Source organism: Diceros bicornis, chromosome 37, assembly GCF_020826845.1.
Source record: "Diceros bicornis minor isolate mBicDic1 chromosome 37, mDicBic1.mat.cur, whole genome shotgun sequence".
Taxonomy (NCBI): Eukaryota; Metazoa; Chordata; class Mammalia; order Perissodactyla; family Rhinocerotidae; genus Diceros; species Diceros bicornis.
Genome location: NC_080776.1, coordinates 13,439,312 through 13,460,064, shown reverse-complemented (window position 1 = coordinate 13,460,064; position 20,753 = coordinate 13,439,312). Strand labels below are relative to the sequence as shown.

General features: G+C 40.7%; 1 protein-coding gene across 3 annotated transcripts in view; it reads left to right on the top strand.

Annotated features, from left to right (window-relative positions):
- The window catches only part of AP1S3 (adaptor related protein complex 1 subunit sigma 3), a 75,293-nt gene that overhangs the window by 36,472 nt on the left and 18,068 nt on the right, over window positions 1-20,753 (top strand). For 2 of the 3 annotated variants that reach the window (XM_058533096.1, XM_058533099.1), the window contains exons 2-3: window positions 13,959-14,137; window positions 15,988-16,096. In XM_058533096.1, the coding sequence (XP_058389079.1) occupies window positions 13,959-14,137; window positions 15,988-16,096 (288 nt within the window). Of the gene's footprint in view, window positions 1-2,422; window positions 2,540-13,958; window positions 14,138-15,987; window positions 16,097-20,753 lie in introns of those variants that run through there. The other variant, XM_058533097.1, reaches the window with a different exon arrangement.

Genomic DNA, 20,753 nt, shown 5'->3' with positions numbered 1-20,753 from the left:
TGATTTATTGTTACCCAAAGAATCAGCAGAATGCCTTTCTGGGTCCCTATGAAATGGCTGTCGGAGACTGTCCATCAGAACGTGGAAACCAATTAGTGAAAAAGTGACAGAGTAGGAATGGAGTGATTCCAAAGGAGAAAGCAGAGCATTTTTTGCTTGCCTCCTTGAAGATACATGGGAGCATAAATGGGAGGGGCCAACTCCTGGATGATTTATTAATGACAGCAAGCATTTATTGAGAGCTTACTCTGTGCTAGACTCTGCCCTAAGAGGTTGATGTGTGATATTGTATCCCCCCAACACCACTGAGGTCGTTACTGTTGTCATCCCTGCTTTGTAGATGAGGAGACTGAGGACCAGAAAGGTCAGATAACATTTCCAAGTCCACTTAGCTCATAAATGACAAAGCCAGGATTCAAATGCAGGCTCTCGTACCTATTACCAAAGTCTTCCCACTTAATGACCAAGCTGCTCTCCTGGCCCCCACCCCCTGGCTAAGGATGTAGCTTGCCCTAGTGATAAATGCCCAGCATGCCCTGAATCAAATTTGGGTTGGCCTGGTGGTAAATGCACACAGCATGCTCTGGACCAAATCTGAAACAGTGGTTGAGATACACCATGTTGGCTGGATGGCATGTAACAAGTTTTACAATTTTAATTCCAGGCTTGTAACAAGTTTGTTTCAAAGAGTCACTAAGCTAGAGGACGGGCAGATTGTCAATGAACCTTCATCCTAAGAACATGTGCAAATGATTTCTGGGAAACCGAAGTCTAGCACCTCTTATTTCCACCCAGGGCATGCTGGTAAAATCTATAAGGAGGATAGATGACTGAAAGCTTAAGCCCGTGACCTTTGTAGAGAGAAGGAGACTTGGCTTGTATGGAGCGCTTTGAGAAGGTGAATATATGAGGAGGGTGAGGAAGCAGTGGGTCTCTTCTTTCCACTTTCTGAAAGCCCTTCTGATGGGGTTCAGACAGAAGGGAGATGCTTGAGAGGCAGCGGCCCTGGAGGGATGGTCTTGTGGCTTTGAGAGCAGGCTTAGAGGAAGGAAATCAGGAATAATTGTTAGAGCACTCATTCCTACATGCAGATATAATCTGCGGGGCCCTGAAGGACTGAGTGCACAGACCAGTTGTGTGTAACATTTTTATCACTGATCTAGCAGAGAGAATAGAATAGAGCTGGATCTCTTGGTTTGTGGATGCTATTAAGCTCTTCTGGCCAGAGAACTGTTAAACCACTCAGGATAAGTTGCCAGAAGATCTGGCAAATACAAGTGCTCGTTGAGTTTATTGCATCTGGAGAAAAGTAATTCCACTTGTAAGCTTATGATGTCCAATAAAACCCTGGGCTTTTTTAGGAAGGTCATCTCAAGAAAACTGTCGTGTTCTCTAACTCTTATGGAAAAACCAGTTCTGTACTCAGAATATTAATACAGGGCTAGTAGCCATTTCTGAAGATTCAACACTTCCACCAATATTTGTTGAGTCCCTGTTATGAGCAAAGAATGGAGTTAAACATGATTTAGGAAGAAACATGCAAAATGGTAAGGGAATTAAGAAACCCATGGTATGAAAAGAAGTTTAAGAGGTGAGACATCTTTGCTCTAAAGGTGAAGGCTGAGGGGGATATATAATGACTTAGTAATACAGGAAGGACAGGTACAGAATCAGCAAAAACTTCTATAATCCTCTCTCCTTAATAATTGTATTAGGAACATTAGAATTCAGGTCACATGTTATATGCCTCCAAGTAAAATCAGGATATATACTAAAATGTGTTACTCGACCTGGAAGCTAGTGAACTAACGGTACCCTTATTCCATGAATTGGTTCAGGTTTAAAAATAAAACTGCATCAGATAAAATCAAATGATAGCTCATAACAGATAATTTAGAGCAATTAACGTATTTATTTTCCTCTGAACTTTTGAGTTTAACATTGGGAATGAGAGGGGATAATAACATCGCAGAGTATGTTTTTAATGTCACTGTCAAATATAGGTTTTCTACCCTCTCTTATTTATTCTTTTAAAAATTCCTTTCTAGTTTTTAATCCAAGTAAGATATGTACACAGTTTAAAAAACCAAATAGAGTTAAATAATGAAAAACAGCAACCCCTCTCCTTTCCCAAGTTCTTCTCGCAGAGGCAATTACTTTCAATAATTGCAGACTTTTCTTTTGTATTTACCTCTATATTTCTAAATAACATGCTCACGCTGGTAGCTTTCCATTCATCCTTCTTCTTCTTCTTCTTTTTTTTTTTTGTGAAGAAGATCAGCCCTGAGCTAGCATCCATGCCAGTCCTCCTCTTTTTGCTGAGGAAGACTGGCCCTGGGCTAACATCCGTGCCCATCTTCCTCCACTTTATGTGGGACGCCACCACAACATGGCCTGACAAGCGGTACGTCCGTCAGTGCGCACCTGGGATCCGAACCCCGGGCCGCCAGCAACGGAGAGTGTGTACTTAACCGTTAAGTACACGGGGCCGGCCCCTCCATTCATCCTTCTTGATGTTACTTCCCAACTTCCTGTTATGGTAACTGAGCATTTACTTCTCTTCTGTTTACTCTCCTGTCTTTCTCCAAAACAGTTTAAATATCTATGATTATCATTTCTTTTTTGTATCATTTCTTTTTCCTGGGTTGGTAAATATTTTTTTTCCACTTGCCTAGTTTTCTATATATCTATCACTGTTTTTTCCTCAATGTGCTAGCAGATCTTTCAGATGGCTACCAATATTTTTTGCAACTATGCAAAGAAATGAAATGACCTATAAATTCTATTCTTCCCTCCACTTCCGTCTGGAATGGTTGCTTTCTTAGTCTGGTATGTGGCTGTCACTCTGGCCTTTCCTTTCACCACCATTTTGCTTTGGATTCCCTATGTTCTAGATAACCATATCTAACTCTTCCTGGCATTTATGCCCTCCTTTTGATGAGAGACGTCTTCTAGGGTCTTCCTGTAAAAGATATACTGGATGCAAATTTATTTTTTTCTTTGTATGTGAGAAAATGTCAAATGTCTCTTCAGCTCTTTCACTTGATTGATAATTTGGCTGGATGTAGACTTCCACTCTGCCAACAGCTAGTATTGCAGGTGAGGAGGTGGATGCTATTTTCATTTCTGATCCATTGCGTGTAAACTTTCTGTCCTCCTGGAATCTCTTAGGCTACTTTCTTTATCTTGAGCGTTCTGAAGTTTCATGCTGATGTGCTTTTTTTGTGTGTGTGTGAGGAAGGTTAGCCCTGAGCTAACATCTGTCACCGATCCTCCTCTTTTTGTCGAGGAAGATTGGCCCTGGGCTAACATCCAATGCCAATCCTCCTCTTTTTTGCTGAGGAAGACTGGCCCTGGGTTAACATCCATGCCCATCTTCCTCTCCTTTATATGGGATGCCGCCACAGCATGGCTTGACAAGTGGTGCATCGATGCACGCCCAGGATCCGAACCTGCGAACTCCGGGCTGCTGCAGCAGAGCGTGCGCTTAACCGCTAAGCCACTGGGCAGGCCCCTGCCGATGTACTTTTAAAATTCATTGTGCTTAGCACTTGATGAGCCTTTCTCATCTGAAATCTCATCTCATTAGGCCTAGGAAACTTTTTAAATTGTTTCTTTGAGATTTTCTTCCTCTCCATGATCTCTGTTCTGTCTTTCTGAATATTGCATTTTCTGTATTGACCCCCTAATAGTTTTACCTTTCCTCTAATTTTCCATCTATTTTTTTTTGGTTTTGTTCCAATTTCTTGGAGACTCCTTTGACTTTATTTTAGTTATGATACTTTGTAATTCTCAAGAGCTTTGTTTTTGTTTTATTGATATATGAACTCCATCTTCTTTTAACTCTGAGCATATTTGTGTGTGTCTGTGACAGTTTGCTCTGTTCCATGCTTTCTTACTATATCCAGTTGTTTACTTTTTTAAAAAAAATTTGTTCTTTTCAGCCTCTTTCATGTTAGAAACTATTCTCAAATGTCTGGTGATCCTCGGGCCTCTGCTAATTTAAAAGTGGGATGCTCCAGGAGGCCGGCCGAGTGGCGTAGTGGTTAAGTTTGTGCACTCTGCTTCAGCAGCCTGGGGTTTGTGGGTTCAGATCCCGGGCACAGATCTATATACCGCTCATCAAACCATGCTGTGGAGGCGTCCCACATACAGAATAGAGGAAGATTGGCATGGATGTTAGCTCAGGGACAATCTCCCTCACCAAAAAAAAAAAAAAAAGGAAAAGTGGAGTGCTCCAATGCTAATAGGCAATTTTGAGGGCATAGTCAGATGGCCAGGAAGGCTTCATTGTTAGTACCTAGGGGTCTTTTCCCTGCCATCCAGTGTCTCCAGTGAAGCACCATTCAGTCTCCTGATTGAAGAGATTTTTTTTGTGCACCAAAGCTGGTGGTAGAGGCGCAGGAACACTTTTCTCTCTTAGATGAAGATATGTAGCTTTGTAGGCTCTGGATTAGGCTTAAGATCCAAGGGGATTGCAAGCGTCTAAAAATATTTCTTCTTAAGGGCATAGATTGTTTGTGTAAGTCCTCTGAGAGGTAACGTAAGCCTTCCATATAAAGAAGTTGTATAGCATTGTACAAATGGGAGCTTCTCAGATTCGGTAGAGCCTTGCCTTGTATGAACAGTGTCAGCGACAGCTACTCGCTGTCCATTACTGACTGGGAGCCAGAGGAAGCCGTGCTAAGAGGTGCTCCAGCGACGTGGCCTCTGCTAAATTTCTGTATCCTTGAGTAAAGCAGTTGGGACCTTATTGTGGGCTATGTGTGTGTGTGTGTGTATGTGTATTGTGTGTGTGTGTGCACGTGTGCGTTCTCACTTAGCTGTAGTCCTTAGAAATGCTGCAGGTGGCCAATGCCTACTACTCTGTAGGTAGACCTTCAGCCAGTCTCCCTGTTTTCAGAACTTTGTTTATCTGGTGTCTTCCAGGGCCGTGGCACCCCTAAGTGTTGCTCTTAGGCATTCTCTGGGGACACTTGGCTGGCTTCTCTTTGGAATCAGCTCTTAAGTTACAACTTCCCCTATTTTGCTAAGTCAGTTATCACTCTTCTGCCTCCTTCCATCTTCCAATCATTTGTTGAAATCCCTTGACTGCTGTCATCTCCCCTGCCATTCTCTTAGTCTTTGGGGGTTAACACATTTTTGAAAATTCTACTACTATCATTTTGGTGGCCTTTTGAGAGGTACAGGAGATAAAGGCCTGTGGTTAACTCAATATGTTTACCTTGATATTTCTTTGACTCTATCACAATTATAAGCTCTTCAAGGTAAACAGCCAAGTATACTTCTATGTTTTATAGTGCACATGGTAGGCACTCTGTAAATATGGGTTGAATGAATACATGATCTGTGCTTTAAGGTCTCTCTGAATATAGTTATTTTAGCTGCTGATGTGATTATTTTTTCTGAGATCGTCTCATGTTGATCTTGCGATGAGGGAAAGGTATGGACTGCCAGGTAGAGGGTTTTCAAAGTGACACCCATGACTGAATGAGGCATTTGCCTCCATTTCACTTGCTTATTTAATTTGTTGCATTAAGAAAAAGAAGTTTGTATTCATTCCTGCTTCAAAGGGGGCATCTTCCTCGTAAGTGGACTTAGCTATTTAGTCTTACACTGCCCTTCTTGAAGGTCGGCTTTCTGTTTACAAAGCTGTGGTTAGATACACCGGGAGGCCCACTCCAAATAGTTGCTTCCCACACTTGGGAAAAAATTAGACACATATATATGAGTATTCTTCCTGGGACCCAGCATTCTCTAAGAGTTTAAATATTAACACTAAATAAAAAGCTGTTTTTCTGTTAATATTCCTTACTGACTAGCCTCATGTTAAAACATTTCTTCCTAATTTTTTACCTCATTATGGATGACCTTGACACTAGGCTCAGTGTCTCTGTCTTTGTCTCCCTCTCTATCTGCCTCCTTCTCCTCCCTTTAGCCACAACCAATAGCAAGAAACGCGTTTTACACCTCTCCGCAGTGTAAGTATATGCAACCAGAACAAAAGTTTCTTGAAACACGCACCCATAATATATGTGATTGTTCTGATCTGTTCTGTTCGGTTCTATTTCATTAAAAATATGCTGGTTGTGATCCACCACATTTGTCACATAACCCACTGGATTGCAGCCTGCTGTTGCAAAAACAATGCTCTCGTTAATGTGAATAAAGCCTGAACTACAGGTTCATGCTTCCTGGCTCTCTCATTTTCTTCCTTTCATTGGCAGACTTAAATAACATTGTTTTGAAGTTAGAGAAAAATAATCACTAGGGCTCCTCCATCTTACCATGGCAACAATGATCATTTTTGTATATTCCTGTCTACCCTCTTTGTCCTCATTCGTACGTCACTGGCATCGTAGTTGTAGGGCCAGGAGACAGGCTGTGAACTCAGTTTGTCTGGTTACAGGGTCTCTTGAGTGGTGTGCAGTCTCCTTGAGGTATAGTTTTATTTGCTGAAAAAACTTCGACGTTTACTTAGTATTTGGCCTTCAAATAGAATGCTGACTGATTTTTATTGAATTCGCTAATATTCTTTTCATTAAGCATTTTTTCTTTTTTAAATATTTATTTATTTATTCATTTAGTGTGTGTGTGTGTGTGTGTGTGTGTGTGTGTGTGTGAGGAAGATCAGCCCTGAGCTAACATCCATGCCAATCCTCCTCTTTTTGCTGAGGAAGACTGGCCCTGAGCTAACGTCCGTGCCCATCTTCCTCCACTTTATATGGGATGCCACCACAGCATGGCCTGACAAGCCGTGTGTTGCTGTGTGCCTGGGCTCGAACCCGGGCCACCAGCAGGGGAGCGTGTGCACTTAACCGCTAGGGCCATGGGGCTGGCCCCAGCACTTTTTCTAATTATGGAAGTATGCATATGAATTTTGGAAAATCCAAGCAGGTACAAAGAAGAAAATAATATTTATAATTCCACTATTCAAAGATAAATACTGTTAACAATTTAGTGTATTTCCTTTATGTAATTTCTATGCAAGTATAGTTTTACATTGTTACTATAATATTCCATGCATTATTTTATAGTCTGTTCTTTTTAAACATATCATAGGCATTCTCACTTCATTGAAATCATTTAACAAACACCATTTAAAAAGTTCTCTGTTATTGGCAATTTAGGTAGTTTTCCAGTTTTATTCATTTTTTGAATGTTACTATAAAGAACTGCAGTAAACATCTAATGCCTAAATATTTCTCTGCATTTTAAGGCACATCCTTAAGATAGATGTTAAAATTAGACTTACTGGGTCAAAAGGTATGGGAACTTTTGGACTCTTGACACTGCTGAGTCACTTTTCTGAAAAGTTGGAATTCTAGAGAGGGCCATTGTTTTTTAAAGATGAGAGAGACTTAGAGTTATTCAGCATCTACATGCAAGGAGTCTCAGAAGAGAGAGACAGAGATTGGCAATGTTGGAATGATGAAGCTACATTGCCAGAGAGATAGGTGAGGGTTGAAAGCCAGAGCAGAAGACGATGTGATGTTTCCTGATATAGGAAGAAAATAAGTTGGCTGGGGTGGGTGTGACCAAGGTCGTGCATGTGGGTGTACAGGTGTGGGAGGGGCTGAGAAAATCCTGCAGAACGATTTTTATCCTCTTGGCTTTTATCTTCTTCTCAGAGTCAGGGAGCGAGGATGGAGATAGGAAATATGAAGGGCGTGGTGGTGACTTGGAATAACCCATGTGAGGAATAGAAGGGGAAGTTGCTTAGCGACCCTTTACATGAAGAGGGACATGTAAAGTTTCCAAGTAACAGTGGAGATTCAGCTGAGCTGGACCATCATGCATTTATGGTGGTACTAATCTGCAAAGTCCTTTGTGATTTTTCTCAGGAGTGCTTGATGCCTCAGCATAGAAGCAACAACGAGAGTGGATGGGCTGAATTGGGTTGGGAATTTGTGGGGTGGCTGCAGAGGTTGGAAAAGGGGGTAGGGAGGTGAGGACCCTAGCAATAGTGTTGTTTCAGTGATGTATCATGGGATCCAGGCCACCAGAGGAAGAGCCTGTCAGATTGGTGGAATTGGAGGAAAGGAACAAATTCTGAGTATTTTTATTTGCAGCTCAGATCGTGAAATACAAGCTAAAAAGGTGGTATTCATGGCATAACAGTGTTGGAGATAGTAAAGGTTCCTGGATACCTCTCTTCTTGGAAGCTGGTTGTGGGTCTACTACTAAGCTGGTTGTGGGTTCAGGTCAGGAGCAGGGAGATTTTCAGACATTAAGAACCAAAGATGCTATTGGAAGCCTTCACTGTTTATCTTCAACTAGAAGAGGCTATCACTGGTTCAGAGCAGCAGACCAAACAGTTTGGTACTAGTCTGCTTTGTCACTCCTTCAAAGGCCTAATGGTGCCTCCCTGGACATGCTTCAGAAATGTATGATTAAGAAAACACCCAGGGTTGTTTGCATTATGGGTCAAAGTGAGAATTTTGGGCTGTGTCCAATTAGGTCAAGGATTGTTCTAGTGGACACTCTGAAGACAAGGAATCCTTGGGTTAACCTGACATGCTGGGTTTGGGGGATCATCTGGGACAGAACCAGACCCCTCAAAAGGGCTGCTGACAGAAGTGACTCCTTCTGGGACAAGGATGGGAGACCTTGGTGAAGCTAGTGGCCCGTCTGTGGCCGGAGCGTTGGGCCAAATGTAGGAAGTCAACCCTGCTCAGCACACTTCGTTGTATTTTATGGTTATTTCTGGAGGTGGTGTTTCCTGGAACAGTGTTATGAGAGGTTCGGGGATTCGATCGGAGACGTAAAAGAAACTTTCCACTCCAAACAAATGGACTGAAGGTATATTTTATTATATAGAGGATAGTAAAGGCGATAGTCCGCAAACAGATCCGGATAGGTCAAATAATAAGAGGGAAAAAACACCAGCTCGACTGGAAAGGGAAAACATCCACATCGGCTGAGATAGCAGCAGATCCGAATAGGTCATATAATAAGAGGGAAAAACATCAGATCGATCGGAAAGGGAAGCACCAGATCGACTGAAGGGAAATGACACAAATCAACCGGAAGGAGAAACACCGGGTTGACCGAAAAGAGAACACATCAGATCAATTACTTCACAGTAAATCAATTACTCACAACATCCACGCCCCACTGCCGGGAGAGTCCTGTCAATCCACACGGCTGGGCAAGGATCACACGTCCTGGGTAAGGCGTCCCTTCCACAGGTGGAACTCGCACGGGTCTCAGTCTCTAGCAGTTTATATAAGCTGTTACAGAGTTTGCAGAGCAAGCATCTAGTGTTCCCATGTACAAATGGTTATCAGTGGCGTACCTGCACTGAGCCCCTTGGCTAACGTCCCAGCCCAGTAATTGTGTACGTGCATTGTTCTCTTTGGTTATCGTCTTAGCCTGGCACAGATGGCCAGTCCATCCCGTGCTAATTGTGTACGTGCATTGTTCTCTTTGGTTATCGTCTTAGCCCGGCACAGATGGCCAGTCCATCCCGTGCTACGACGCTCCAAGAGCCTTGAAATGTTACAACTTGTAACTCTCTCCGTGGGAGAAGGGCCAGTTCCCACCACGTAGAAAGCAGCTTTTATATTTCTTTTTGTGCTGGTGGCTGTAGGTCAATGGAGCGGCCAAACATGGCTGTACTCATGTCAAGACAAACAGCATTACCAGTCAGTCTCTCCATCACTCCTTTCATCTCAGCAATATTACAGAAAGGGAATGTCCAAGTGTTGTTTTCTGATGTCAGATGAAGTTTGTTTATGACATCAACTTGAATTTAACTTGGCTCTTTTTAAATATTGAAAAAAACTTTCCAATTGCCTTTTTTTCTACACTCAAGCTAATGCTAATCAAACATGATATTTGATTAACCTCTTGAAACGTGTTATTCCAATATGCCTTGAATGACTACACTGATGAGTTGGATAAAATTAATTGCTGGGGTTGATGAACTCTTGTGAATCACTGCAATTCATTCTGCTGGTTCTCTCAAGCTACACTCTTACCTCCAGAGATGTGACAGGCACCAGACACCACAACCAAAGCTCTGGTTCTCGCTCAGAGTAGAACTTGAGAGGACTAAATCTTTCAACACTGCCTTAGGCTATGCAATTATGGGATAAACTTGAACCTATTTGTTGCTTCTTTTGAATTTGGAACGCATTTTTATGTTTTATATGGGCTTTATTAAAGTGTGTCTTGTGTTCCTGATCATCCTTTCTCTTTGAATTTGTTGTTAGAATGAAAAATTGCTCTTTGTTTATTGTTCTACACTATTTCATCCGTGCTTAAGAAGGCAGTCACCTGATCTTGAGAAAAGGTTGCTGCAGAGAAGAACTAGAAAGTAATCTACAATTAAACTTAGCAATAGTTCCAGCCCTTCACCATGGGCATTGATCTGAGCACCACAAATTAAAAGTAACGTTTAGCCTATGGAGAAATCCTGGAGGAAATCACAACAGTGATGATCTTGAGATCTGAAAATAGAACCAATAAGGAGAAGACGTGAAACCAGGGTTATTTCTTATGGAAGGAAAAAAACTCAGGTTGGACTTAAAGGCTGTCTTCATACATGTGAAGTTAGTTATTCCAAGGATAGTGATATATAATCTTTTTATATACTCTGTGGATAAAATCAAGGAAAATTGGTTTAAATTGTAATAGAAGAGATTTGGATTAGGTGGGAAGAAGAAAATTTTCTGATAGGAAATGCAAAGGGAATACCAAGAAAATGTGTGGATTTCATTTCTCTAGTAAAAGTCTGACCATTGGGGCTGGCCTGGTGGTGTAGTGTATTCCGCTTCAGCGGCCCGGGGTTTGCAGGTTCAAATCCTGTGTGCAGACCGATGCACTGCTCATCAAGCCATGCTGTGGTGGCATCCCACATACAAAAAATAAAAAAATAAAAATAGAGGAGGATGGGCATGGATGTTAGCTCAGGGCCAGTCTTCCTCAGGAAAAAAAAAAATCTGACCATTGATTAGACATTGGATTGAGTAGTCTTATCTATTGATGATGATCCAAAGCTGAGCCTTGTTCTCAAGATCCTGAGGTTTTCTGTTTCTATCACCATTCGATTTATACTTTTAGAATGTCACTTTTATGATTATCTCTTCTTGGAAGCAAAAATACCTCTCAATATGATTCTTAGAAAACAGTAACTGAGCTCTGTTATTGAGTTATTTATACCAGCACTGATAGTGAAATGGGTATTTAAGAAAATGCTGTGTTCTAAGCAGAAATTTCAGACTGAGAATGATTTTTCTTAAAGCCGCCAGATGAGCAGGGCTTTTTAACTTGATTTCTCTTCATGTGTGGTGTCTTGGTCCTCGATTCCTTGTCATAACAGATGTTTCCTTTCTAAGACAATATAAAGCTACATTCTTCTGTTAAGAAGACCTCAAATTCTGTAGGCTGGGGGTAGGGGAAGTTCTGAGGAAAGAGCCTGGTTTCTCTTGGCCTCAGATATCACCACCTAGTGAGTTTTTGTGACTTATGCTGTGACATTCAGAGCCAAACCTTATCAGTAAAAGGGGTTGAGTATTCTATTTGTAAAAGGTCTTTTTTAAATTTAATTATTTTGGTTCCCAGTATATCATTCCCTCCATGACAATTAACCCCAACAATGAATTTTATTTTTTAAAAAAGAAAACAAAACAAAAACCCAACAAAATAAATTATGATTCTAAACGTGATCTCATGCTGTGGATTGAAAAAACTTAATCTCTCATAAAGTAAAGATCAGACCATCTGACAATTCCCAAAAAGAAAATCTACCATAGCTCCAAGGTACCAAGGTAAACTTCTACATGTTACAATGTCTTCTACTCATTGAAAGCTTTTAAAATTCATTGAAATATGAACATTCATATTTGAAACTTAGTTGAAAATAAAGTCAGGTTGCTTCCTAACATAGCCAACATACTATCTAAATTGTTAAGAATCCATTGTGATGCCAAAGACAATTGTAACTTGAGATGGTTGATTCTAAAGCTCTCAGCCAAGTAACCCACAAAGTGGAGCAAAGAGCTTATGTTTAAGACTTAGTTTGATCTTCAACAGAGGTGCCAAGAACACACAATGGGGAAAGGACAGTCATTTCAATAAGTATTGCTGGGAAAACTCGTTTCCACATGCAGAAGAATGAAATTGGACCCTCATCTCACTCCATATACAAAAACCAATTCAAAATGGATTAAAGACTTAAATGTAAGACCTGAAATTATAAAACTACTAGAAGAAAACATAGAGAAAAAGCTTGACATTGGTCTCAGCAATAATATTTTGGATATGACCCCGAAAGCACGGGCAACCAAAACAAAAATAGACAAATGGGATTGTGTCAAGCTAAAAAGCTTCTGCACAGCAAAGGAAACAATCAACAGAGCAAAGAGACAACCTATGGAATGGAAGAAAATATTTGCAAACCATATATCTGTTAAGGGGTTAATATCCAAAATATATAAGGCACTCAAACAAATCAATAGCAAGAAAACAAATAACTTGAAAAAATGGACAAAAGACCTGAATAGACAGTTCACCAAAGAAGATATACAGATGGCCAACAGGTACATGAAAAGATATTCAATATCACTAATCATTAGGGAAATGCAAATCAAAACCACAATGAGATATCACCTCACACCTTTTAGAATGCCTATTATCAAACAGACAAAAGAAAACAAGTATTGGTGAGGATATGGAGAAAAGGGAACACTTGTACATTGTTGGTTGGAATGTAAATTGGTACAACCATTATGGAAAACAGCATGGAGGTTCCTCAAAGAATTAAAATTAGAATGACCATATGATCCAGCAACCTCACTTCTGGGTATATTTCCAAAGGAAATGAAATCAGTATCTTCAAGAGATATCTGCACTCCCATATTCATTGCAGCATTATTTACAATAGCCAAGATATGGAATCAATTTAAGTATCCACTCACAGATGAATAGATAAAGAAAATGTGGTATATATATATATACAATGGAATATTATTCAGCCATAAAAAAGAAGGAAATTCTGTCATTTGTGATATCATGGATGAACCTGGAAGACATCATGCTAAATGAAATAAGCCAGGCACAGAAAGACAAATACTGCATGATCTCACTTATATGTGGAATCTAAAAATGTCAAACTCATGGAAGCAGAGAGTAGGATGTTCACCAGGAACAGAGAGGTGGGGGAAATGGGGAAATGTTGGTCAAAAGGTACAAAAGTTGCAGTTATAAGATGAGTAAGTCTAGAGATCTAATGTACAGCATTGTGACTATGGTTAATAATACTGTATTGAGTGCTGGAAATTTGCTAAGAGAGTATATTTCAGGTGTCATCACACATAAAAAATGGTAACTGTGTGAGGAGATGATATGTTAATTAGCTTGACTGTAGTAATCACTTCCCTATGTATATATATATATCAAATCATGTCGGACACCTTAAATATATACAGTTTTTATGTAAAAAAAGACTCAGAATATGATCCCTTTTGCACTCTTTCTCCTTGTTTCATCCTCATTTGCTTCCCTCACTTCTCTCCTTTATTTCTCTATTATCATTATGTTTCTATAGTTGTGATACGGAACTGGGATGGAATTTTTAAAGTAAACTCTTCCAGTGTTTTTCACTTTTTTTTTTTGGCTCGTGAAGCAAGAATTTTAGTTTTCTCAAAAGAGTTATGTACTTCCTTGATATGTTTTTCTCCCAAAAGTGAGTTTGTGACTTGTAAAAGAAATTAAAAAAGAACTTATATTTCCCCTGTAATATAAATAAACTGTGTTCATGGTGTTCACATTTCTTTGTTCTATGATAGGTTGAATGTAATTTGTCAGATGAGATAGTTTTCAGGCAAGTAAGTCTTTTTTTCATTTGTTCAGAATTATAATCCTTTGTAAACCCTGCCACTGAATTTCAGTGTCTACAGAGAATGATTTGGTTCACCAAGTTCTGGTGTTTTTCTGTCCTTTATTTGTTCTAGATACATTTCATATTGCTGTTCAGTCGACAAGGGAAATTACGGCTGCAGAAATGGTACACTACGCTCCCTGACAAGGAAAGGAAAAAGATCACCCGGGAGATTGTACAGATTATTCTCTCTCGTGGGCAGAGGACAAGCAGCTTTGTTGATTGGAAGGAGCTAAAACTTGTTTATAAAAGGTGTGAGTAACTTTAGGAGAACTGAATTGCTCATTATTGCTTTGGTTTGTTGAATCCCGAACATTTTAGATTGCAACACCAATTCCATCATTTACTGAAAGCTTTGAAAGCTGGAGCCCAAATATGTGTAGCAATAGACTAACTAGAAAAGAACCCTTTTATCGAAAGGCCTTCCATGTGCCAGGATGGATTCTAGGTACTTAGTCTACACGTTGCTGATGCACACAAGCATTCAAGAAATATCTTACGAGCAACTATAAAATTCCCAGCACTGTTGTAATGGCTGTGGATTCAGAAGTGAACAAGACCCAGAACATTCCTGCTCTCATGGAGCTTACTCCTTGGTTAAGCAAACAAAACATTTTCGGTTAGTAACACATACTATGGAAAAAAACGCAGGTTAATGTGATAGAGAGATGGGTAGCTCTTATCATAGTTATTATTACTCATATTTGCAGATGAGGAAACTAAAATCACAGAGGGTTTAAGTAATTAGTCCTCAGTGGCAGTAATGGAGTGATAATTGGCAGAGCCAGGATTCAAATCAGGATCTTTCTGGCTTTAAACCCTATATATTCTCTTTTTACTACACCTACTTGCGTTGGCAAGACCATACTGGAAAGGAACCCCAGTTGATAATTGAGGAAATGAGGGCCTCAAGAGGTAAAGTAATTTTGCCAATAAAGACCCAGATAATTGATGCCCAGGGCAGCACCAGAACACAGCCGACCTGACCCTCCATCCAACATCCTACGGCAACTTCCAGAAGGAAAATGCACGTTAGAAAGGCTCTTATAAGGGATGTTTACCAAACCCGAAGGGGAAAGACAGAAGTAACCTCCACAGACCGTATTTAATGGATTAAATTACCAGGAAGTGCCTGGGCAAAGCTCCTTCTGCTGGGTCCAAGATCAAAACTTTTAGTACTAGCATCCTGAGAGATGTCAGCGAGGGCCCTTTATAATAAGCATCCTAGGGAGGGAGAGGCAAAGTCCCAGGAAGTACTTGTCAACAAGAAGCTTGTCCCTACTCCCTGCCTGCTGGTTTTCTAAAAATTGTCATTTAAACCATTGTATAAAGGATAGGTTCAGCGGTTCTCTCAGCAGATTTTTACAGGTACTGGGTACACGATGGTGAACAAGGCAAACTCAGTATCTGCCTTTGGGAAGCCACTCATCTAGTGGGGGAGAGACAGGCCATGAAATGGCAGTGAAGGGCATCAGATGCTGTGATGGGGGAGGCACAGGGATGTATAGCAGGGGCATCCAATCTGCTCAGAGAGGATGAAGATTTCCTGGAGGAAATGACATCCAAGCTCAGAGCTACAGGAGAATTGGGAGTTAGCCACATGAGTGAGGATGGGGAAGAATATTTTAGGCAGAAGAAACACACAGGGGAGGGGAAGACTTGACAAGCTGAGGGCAGAAGACACATCCAGAATGACTACAGTACAGTGTGAAGTGAGAAGGTGGGCACCGTGGAGCCCTGAGACCCTTGGTCAGCGGTTTGGAGTTTAGAAAGGAGTTTGCAAGCCAGGGAGGGGCCAGAGCAGGCACCTCGATTCCCGTAGGCCAAAGAACTCTGTCCCCTGAGAACAGCTCCTCAAGGTAAAGTTTTCTTTAGACCTTTCACATAAATAACAGAAATATTCCAATCACCACGGTATTTTTATGTATTCTGTTTTACATTTTGGGAGGATATTGGATGTGCTGAATAATGATTTCATCCTTGGACTTGGATGGGGAGAATCTCTGGAGGGGAGGAGGTAACTTTGCATATTCGTTGGGGAGAAACTACCTTCAGGTTGTTCAATGTGTCCTTGTGTTTTACTTTATTTTTTTCTTTTCAAGGTATGCTAGTTTATATTTTTGCTGTGCAGTAGAAAATCAAGACAATGAGCTCTTGACACTAGAGATCGTGCATCGTTATGTGGAGTTGCTGGACAAATACTTTGGAAATGTAAGTGTTGTTCTGGTCTGTTAGAATTAGTCAGTCTCCATCTCAGCTCTTACTTCGCTTCTGTCTTTCATCACATTCCTTCTCTCTCTCAAATCTAAGATATGAATTGCATTTGTACCAAGGATCAGAATACAAGGCTTTTCCAAAGATCTTTGGAAAGATCCAAAGCTTTCAGGAGTCAAGTGGTGTCTCTGTCTTCAGACCACAACCACACTAGAGACCTTGTTTCAATGAACTAGAATTTAATTGTGAAGGATTCCTTGATAGTTTGTCCCTTATTCTTCATTGGCTTTGTTACCTCTCTTCTGTTTTGACTTTTTATCCCCTCTCTGGCTTCTTTTACTAAGCTACAAGTATTCTTTAATATTATTTATAGGTAAGGAAAAAACACCAAACAAAACCAAAATCCTCTTCCTTCGTTGCTAGTCCATCTCCAAGTATTTACTGCCAAGTAATAGACTATACGAGATCCCCAATCTCAGAACTCCTTCAGTCCGCAGCAGTTTAAGGCTTGGCTTCCATCTTCACTGCTCCAAGGAAATCATAAAGTTACCACTGGCCCCTTCCTAATGGTCGACACCAGCGATGCTTCTTAGATCTTCACCCGCCTTAGTCTGTCTGCAGCGCTGGATTCTTGCACATCACAACTCTCTCTTTAAATTCGCTTCTCTTGATTTTGCCACGCCACTGAGTTCTGCTGATTCTGGTCCTCGGTTTCTGGAGGACCCTCCTTGGTTTCTTCCCCTGAGTTCCCTTCCTCCGCCTGCCCTCCAAATGCCTTTGGGTTTTCCTACTCCTCTTGTGTGTCTACTTGGCTTTGTCTCCTGGAAATCCGTTACCAGATGACTCTTGGTTACTTTGTTGGTGATGGTCTTTACTGGGCTTCTTATAGTCATCTCAGTCTTAACGTGACAAGAACCAAACTCATCATCTTCTGAAAACCTCTTCTGTCTTGTGATTGAGTTAATTATGTCCCAGGATCCTTCACTGCAAAAGGACAGTGTTTCTTTCATCTTTCCTCACCCTTTACTAAAATCTGCCTCTGTCTATTCAAATTGGACTAAAATTCATCTCCTTCTTCCACTTTCATGAGTGTAGGTATACATGGGATGGCAGTTTTGCTTTACTTTTAAACCTCGTCTCTGGCCCTTTCTGCCCCTGGGCTCATCTCTGCTCCCCTTCCCTGGCCTCTTAGGTACCATCTTCCTTACAAAGCATAGATCTAGGGTGACATTCCTCGTCAGTCACTTCCCATCATCTATAATCCAAACTTCTTAGCCTGGCATTTAAGCTTTCTAAATATTGGTCCCAGACCACTTCTCCAACCTTCTGGCTTTTTTCTTTATATCCCTGACATATCCAGTGCTCCCACAACACAGAACAGCCTTGACTTATCCTTAACTGGTACAGGATTTGCTTGACCACCAAATTGCAAGTCTCTCTCAAGATCATGACCTAGGATATATTTGCTTGTTTTTTCACCACTTGTAACCAGCTCTGGGACAGGTTTTAGCAAATATCCCAGAAACATTTCATCCAGTTCACAGTCTCAAGAAATAAATCATTGGATTTGGAAAATGTTTTCTTCTCAGTAATGCTTTCTTCCCTGTTTCCTCACTCACTGAAGATTTGTATTAAGTGTTGTTAGGAGAATTTGCTTGCAGAAGAGTTTTCTGTGTTCAGTTTACTGGAATGAGCTGCATTTGCAGTATTGGTACGGGTTTTGTGAGATTTGTTACAACACTTTTCACAAGGATGAATACTTGAAAGGTTTCTGAACGAATTTGCCTGCCCACTCTCTCTCCCTCCCTTTTATTCATTTTTTTTTTTTCCTTTATAAATGATGTCGTTAAGACCTAAAATGTTGCTTTAGGGATTTCAGGTTGTTGGTTAGTGTAGAGAAGTACTAAGACAGCCAGACTATTTTTCTTTCTCTTTCTCCTGGCTCACCAAGTTTATTTTCATTCTTTAAACAGAGATTTGCAAATACATAATAGCATGTTTTCTAACTTGAAATTATTTAATTTTATGCTTTGTATTATTCAAATGAATTCTGACATTTTGGTACTTTCTTTTGCAATAAACTGCAGACTTGCCCTTTTACAAAGGCTGGAAGGAGTGTTCCTGAGGCCCCAGACCCAGGCTTTCCCACAGCCTGCCTCCCCCCTCATTTCCACACTCGGATTTGACCTGTTGTGTTTTCCTAGATTGATCCAACTGTGATAACGTGAATTGGGGTTGAATTTCGATCTCAATCTTAGCTTACCAAATTTCAGAACACGTTGCTTTCTCGAGAGAATTTGAATCGCCTTCACCAGTGCTAAGCCCAGTTAAAGTATAAGGAGAATCAGAATGAATTCCTATTTCTCTAACATTAATTTTTCATCCTATTTTGGCATACCTTTAGAAGCTCTGTCTTTGTCATGAACCAAAATTTAATTCACTAAAAAATTCAATGCATCTTTCATTAAGCTAAGAGCAGCTAAGAGCAATTCAAGGCTATATGCCCAGTAGGTGTTCAGTTCTTATTAATTAACAGTGATGAGCAAAGCTTACTGCTCCTGATTCTCGTTGACATGATCTCAGGAATAATATATTTCTCTTGGGCTTTCTTTTCCTCTTCTGTTGATACTGAAGGTTTCCTTATATTATCCAAGAGAAAACTTTGTGCCAAGTGTCTCTTATAACATTGGAAAATATTGCCTTCCTATGACAGATAAATCAAAATCTCTGGCTACTAATTTAAGTTATGTATTTTCTTTAGCACTTTTCAATTCCAAGGAGATTTACAAGGATAAACTAGTTAATCTTTCGATCTTCAGTAAGTAGCATTAACCCCAATTTATAGAGGCTCAGAGGAAATGCCTCCAAGTCGCACAGTAGATAAGCGTCTTTTTGAGGATTAGACGCTGGCCATATTTTCCCATTACAGACTGTCGCGTGAGTTTTTACTGATGCACTTGGAGGCTGTGGGTGTTGCTGTCTCAGAGAGGTTTGATCTTGATGGAGGGAATTTTCTTGTAAGAGGAGGAGCACTCTGAGTCCTGCTGGATCCTGGTGTCGGCTCGCTCAATAACCAGAGTCATGATTTGGCCCATGGTATATACCTCTATTTTCAGATAAGGAAAATGACACTCAAAAAGGTTAATAGAAACATTTACTTTGCTAATCTCAGGGGGCTGCTGTGAGGGTCCAAGAGATAGTGTAATTAACAATACTTTATAAATTGTCAATTGCTATGGAGTTGTACCTTACACGTCATTATTATTTTAGATATAGTTTTATAAATTTACTGTCTATAACTTGAAACTTTTTGTATTTTCTTTAGAACAGAATTCAGTAAGGGAAGGTCCTTCTTAGACTCTATCCAAAAGGCTTTAGTTATTGAAATGTCAGAAATATGGGCCGGCCCGGTGGCTTAGCGGTTAAGTGTGCGCGCTCCGCTACTGGCGGCCCGGGTTCGGATCCTGGGCGCGCACCAATGCACCGCTTCTCCGGCCATGCTGAGGCCACGTCCCACATACAGCAACTAGAAGGATGTGCAACTATGACATACAACTATCTACTGGGGCTTTGGGGAAAAAAAGGAGGAGAATTGGCAATAGATGTTAGCTCAGAGCCGGTCTTCCTCAGCAAAAAGAGGATTAGCACGAATGTTAGCTCAGGGCTGATCTTCCTCACAAAAAAAAAAAAATGTCAGAAATAATCTCACTATATCACATATTCTGCCATAAGAGGAGACCCTCAAGCCAAATTATAGTACAGCACAAGGCTAGGAGATCAAAGATAAAGTTATCACTGTTCCTGCCTTTTATAAGCTTTCTTCCAGAAAATAGAAACATGAGAAAATGAAAAAAAAAAAAAAAAAAGTAGAGGCTCATGTTTATTAACATGGAAGCCATATGTTTTTGCATAATTAGATGGAGTTCAGTCATTGGAGCATCAAGGGCATATTTCTGATGTGCTGGGATAGCTTCCTTGAGGTGGAATTAGAAGTATTTGAGTAATTCACCTTTAGCTGAAGAAACCTACATTTGGTCTAAGGTTCTCCTGAGATGTTTTCTCTTCTTACTCTCAGATACAGTAACCCCTTGGGGTCAGACTTAAAGAATAACCATAGAGTAGCATTTTGGACTTCCTGTGTATGAAATAGTTGCTCATTGGTAATATTCTCTATGATGCCAGTAGAACTTGTGCATCCATTTCTCTTATGATCTAGAGAGAGTAACTGTATATCCACATTGGGGGTGTGTGTGTGTGTGTGTGTGTGTGTGTTTTGTGCGTATCTGACTTGGCGTGCCACCTTACCTTATCCCCATCCCTTGAAATTAGGTGCAATAAATTAATTGCTCCATGGCTGCCGGCGAGCCCTGCAGGCTTGGGGATGGGTTGCTGCTCTGAGCGTGGGGTATGCAAAGTTCCCAGAGAACTTGCGTTAGTATCTGTCAGGTTCAATTTGCAGGATTCCGATTGCCGCTTTCTCGTAATGAGGCTGCTGTTTCTCTTGGATTCCTGGTCTACACCTGCCTTGAACTCTGAGGTTCCTCAGCTCTTGTAACTCCTGACTTCCTGCCTCTTCTGACGTCTGGTAACTGCTTACTTCTCCTACCTCCTTACATGTGCATGGATATCTGATCTACTGTGCTTTCTTTTTGTG